General features: G+C 48.3%; 1 protein-coding gene across 1 annotated transcript; it reads left to right on the top strand.

The window, feature by feature from the left end:
• Positions 1-35: 35 nt before the first annotated feature.
• On the top strand, positions 36-4,503 carry LOC311117752 (uncharacterized protein). The gene is made up of 3 exons (XM_084192673.1): positions 36-372; positions 863-1,020; positions 1,141-4,503. The coding sequence occupies exons 1-3, from the start codon at positions 207-209 to the stop codon at positions 4,438-4,440; spliced, it is 3,624 nt and encodes a 1,207-aa protein (XP_084048799.1). The 5' UTR covers positions 36-206; the 3' UTR covers positions 4,441-4,503.
• Positions 4,504-4,737: the final 234 nt, after the last annotated feature.

Below are 4,737 nucleotides of genomic sequence, written 5' to 3'. Positions count from 1 at the left end.
CCCCCTTCTGGTAAGATTATGTTACATTACTGCCCATGGTCATTTAGTGATCCAAAGAGTACTCACAGAGTGAAAACTGCATACATACATCAATATGTTTTTCATCAGTAAAGGGGTTTGGTTGTTGTAACATAGCTGAATAGCATTTCTCCAGACACTTGTCTCTCTAATGTTGTCTGTAGGAGGGGGTTCTCTTTGACGCGGCCATGCTGACCTGGGTGTTGAAGAAGATGTGTCCCGCAACTCACAAGCACCTGCAGAGACACGGGGTGGAGCCTCTGATGTTCGCCACTGATTGGCTGATGTGCCTGTTCACACGTCACCTGCCGTTCAACACCCTCCTCCGAGTCTGGGACCTGTTCTTCTGCTACGGTCTGTTAATGAAGGAGGGAATGAATAAATGAATCTATCCATCTATCTAGTCATTCATCTATGTTATCCAGTCTATCTATACTTAAATTATGGTCATTCACCTACTCTTCTGTATCTATCTATCTATCTATCTATCTATCTATCTATCTATCTATCTATCTATCTATCTATCTATCTATCTATCTATCTATCTATCTATCTATCTATCTATCTATCTATCTATCTATCTATCTATCTATCTATCTATCTATCTATCTATCTATCTATCTATCTATCTATCTATCTATCTATCTATCTATCTATCTATCTATCTATCTATCTATCTATCTATCTATCTATCTATCTATCTATCTATCTATCTATCTATCTATCTATCTATCTATCTATCTATACTAAACACTAAAGAAAGTATCTTTCTAACAGAGGATTTGGTTAATCTGACCTCTTACTCCCCACATATCCTGTGTGTTGTTCTCACCCTCTCCATCAGGAGTGCGTGTGTTGTTCCAGGTGGCGGTGGTGTTGGTGCGCCGAGCTCTGGGCCGAGTGGAGCAGAGGGAGGAGTGCGAGGGCCAGATGGAGACTCTGGAGAGGCTGAGAGGTGTGAGGGAGCAGGTGCAGCAGGAGGACGACACCTTCATCGCAGAGGTCAGACACCTGGCCTCATGTACACCAGTTACACTTGAACTATCTTACCATGCATGTACAATACACACCTGTGTTTCCCCACTTTTACCAACTCTCCATCTCCCTTTCACCCCCACCCAGGTGTGTTCTGTCCCCCTGTCAGGTAAGGATCTGGAGAGGCAAACGGAGAAAGAGCTGGAGAAGTGGATGAAGGAACGGCCCGCCTCCACCTTTGACCCCCGTGGTCGTTGCCACGGATATCGGATGGCATGGGCGAGGGCTCGAGAGAGGGAGGAGGAGAGGAACAGGAAGGAGAGGGAGAAAGAGAACATGTCCCTCCCTCTGATTCGCTTGCCCTTCCTCCTCTCTCTCTCTCCCTCACTCCTCCGCAAGAGGTGGGAGAGAGGGAGCAAGACAGACACAGGGGAGTGGGAGGGGGGAGGCAGAGAGGGGAGGAAGGTTTCAGAGGAGGTGTGGGAGGAGAGAAGCGAGGGAGGGAATCTGAGGAGAGGAAGTGAGATGGATGGCAGTCCAGTGAGGGCTCAGGGTGTTCCGCTTTCAGCTACAGAGGACAGGGAACCAGTGGAACCGAGAGAACCATTTGAACACAAAGAACCATCAGAACAGGACAGAACCCAAAAGACCCAGCTGACCCCAGATTCAGCCAGAGTAGCGTCCCAGCAGTGTGAGCTCACCTCTGACCCCATCGTTACCTCACAAGGCCAGGCGGAGGAGCAGGGCGGTCTCAGCCAGTCACAGGAAACTAACCACAGTAAAGACACCATGGAAACACAGGAAGTACTGAACAAACAGTCAACAGAGAGTGCACGTATCATCACAGAGCACATAGTGACAGAGACAAAGGGTAAGGCAGAGAAACGCAAGGAGACAGAGACTCATGCAGAAGCAAAGACAGAGGAGGAAACAGTGACAGAGATCCAGATTCACCCAGAAGCCAAGACAGAGGAAGAAATGGAGGCCGAGGTACAGAAAGGACAACACACAGATAAAAGTGTAGCGACAGAGACAGATATGGGGTCAAAAACAGAGACTCAAACAGATGTTAATACAGACACTGAGACCGACATGCAACAAGAGGCAGATATAAAATTAGAGGCAGAAACAGACATGGGGTCACTGACAGAGACAGAAAGAGACAAAGAGACTAACACAGAGACGCATACTGACAAGGAGATAGAGGCACGTACAGAGACACAGTCATACAAAGGGAATGAAACGGAGACACACACAGACAAAAAATCTGAGGCAGAGAGAGAAACAGAAGTAGAGGCACATAGAGAAACAGAGGTAGAGGCACATAGAGAAACAGAGGTAGAGGCACATACAGAAACAGAGGTAGAGGCACATACAGAAACAGAGGTAGAGGCACATACAGAAACAGAGGTAGAGGCACATACAGAAACAGAGGTAGAGGCACATACAGAAACAGAAGTAGAGGCACATAGAGAAACAGAGGTAGAGGCACATAGAGAAACAGAGGTAGAGGCACATACAGAAACAGAGGTAGAGGCACATACAGAAACAGAGGTAGAGGCACATACAGAAACAGAGGTAGAGGCACATACAGAAACAGAGGTAGAGGCACATACAGAAACAGAGGTAGAGGCACATACAGAAACAGAGGTAGAGGCACATACAGAAACAGAGGTAGAGGCACATACAGAAACAGAGGTAGAGGCACATACAGAAACAGAGGTAGAGGCACATACAGAAACAGAGGTAGAGGGAGAAAATGAGTCAGCGATGCACATAGAGGCAGACACAAGAGTAGAGGCAGACTTGGGGTCACAGATGGAGGCAGAAACACACACAGAGACAGAGAAAGAGTCAGAGATAGAGGTACCTGTATACACAGGGACAGAGACGCGCACAGAGGAAGCCACTGACACAAACACGGGGATAGAGCAAGCCACTGACACAAGCACGGGGATAGAGGAAGCCACTGACACAAGCACGGGGATAGAGCAAGCCACTGACACAAACACGGGGATAGAGGAAGCCACTGACACAAACACGGGGATAGAGGAAGCCACTGACACAAACACAGGGATAGAGGAAGCCACTGACACAAACACAGGGATAGAGGAAGCCACTGACACAAACACAGGGATAGAGGAAGCCACTGACACAAACACAGGGATAGAGGAAGCCACTGACACAAACACAGGGATAGAGGAAGCCACTGACACAAACACGGGGATAGAGGCGGTCACAGCGTCTCCAAATGAAATTCAGACACACACAGAGACAGCGTCAAAGACAGAGGTACAGTACACAGAGCCCTCTAGGATAACACCAGCCAATCAGAGCCAGGTTTCTCCAGAGTTGACCTCTGCTGCTGAGCCTGAGGGGGAGACGGACTCGTCAGACCAAACAGGCCAAGACCAGAAGATTCCTGAAGAACCCCAGAGTCCAGTCCCCATCCATCCAGAGGAGAATCAGGAGACCCTGAACATCAGAGAGAGTGAAGGAGAGAAAGAAGAGGAAGTATTGACATTTCCCTCTCAGGAAGCCTCAACTGACATCCTTCCACCATTACATCAGGGGGAATCACTGAAAGCTGACCTCCTTCTCATACCTGGCAACCCAAAGTCACAAAGTAAGAGTGAAAAGAGTGAGTCTCCCCCTCCTGCAGACTCAAAGGCTGGATCTGGCAACCTAGTATCCACACACTCGGATGACTCCTCCCAAAGGACTCCGCTCTGTGATGGATCCTCGGCAATCCCTTCTGGAGACTTCCGGCTCTGCAAGTCCGGAATCTCCCAGAAGCTCACTCGGAGGCTCTCTGAAGATCTCTTCACCGACCCCAACCAATCACAACCCACCATCACACACTCTAACCAATCAAATACAGGCCTCATTCAGTATGACCAACCACAACCTAACACCACAGCTCCCTTTCAGGTTCCAAAACACCCAGAATCACCCCGACAAGTGACAGGGAGCATCCCAGGCACTGTCCCACCTCAGACTGGGCCCAAACCAGGCAGAGGACCGACCGACACCCCTAGACGATTTGGTCTCTTCCGCAGGCTCAAAGGGGAGCAGCCCAAACAGGACAGGGAGAAAGGTGAACCTAAAGTCCCTGTCCCCAAAATCCTGATCCAGGACTTTAGTGACGGGACAGGTGAGGGGCGCACGGTCAGGGGGGAAGAAGAGGAGGAGCTGAGCTCCAGAGAGAGGAGGAGGAGACGGAGGGAGCAGGAGAGGAGGGAGAAAGAGGAGGAGAAGTTACGGAAGAAGAGGCAGAAGGAGATGGAAAAAGAGGAGAAAGAGAGAAAGAGGGAGAGGAGGAAGCCTCAGACGAGAGGGAAGAGTTTTCAGGTGCAACACAACAATGTCCCCCTCCCCGGAAACAGCGGCTCACAGACATTTGGTTCCAAAAGAAACTCTACTCCGTCTATGGAGACATACTTTTAACAAGCATGGAAAGAAATCAAGATCTAAAAATATTTTATAAACCACAAAAATGACCCATAAAACATCTAATTCAAGTGTAGACTTTTCTGTAATGTAAATAAAGCAATTATATTTTATAACTCAGGAAAATAGTGTTTGTTTTATTCTAGGGCTTGTGTACATTGATCATTGACATGCCAACATAAACAGGAAGTGCTTGTTGTCCAATTCCTCATAACTCCAGAGTCCTCAGTGTGATATCATCATCATCATGATCCAATAAAAACGCTGAATGTCCCGTCACGGTCTCTCAGTAGG

This window comes from Coregonus lavaretus (assembly GCF_964263955.1).
Source record: "Coregonus lavaretus genome assembly, contig: HAP1_SCAFFOLD_4750, whole genome shotgun sequence".
In the NCBI taxonomy this organism is placed as follows: domain Eukaryota; kingdom Metazoa; phylum Chordata; class Actinopteri; order Salmoniformes; family Salmonidae; genus Coregonus; species Coregonus lavaretus.
The sequence above is the reverse complement of the archived record's forward strand: the minus strand, read 5'-3'. Positions and strand labels throughout refer to the sequence as shown.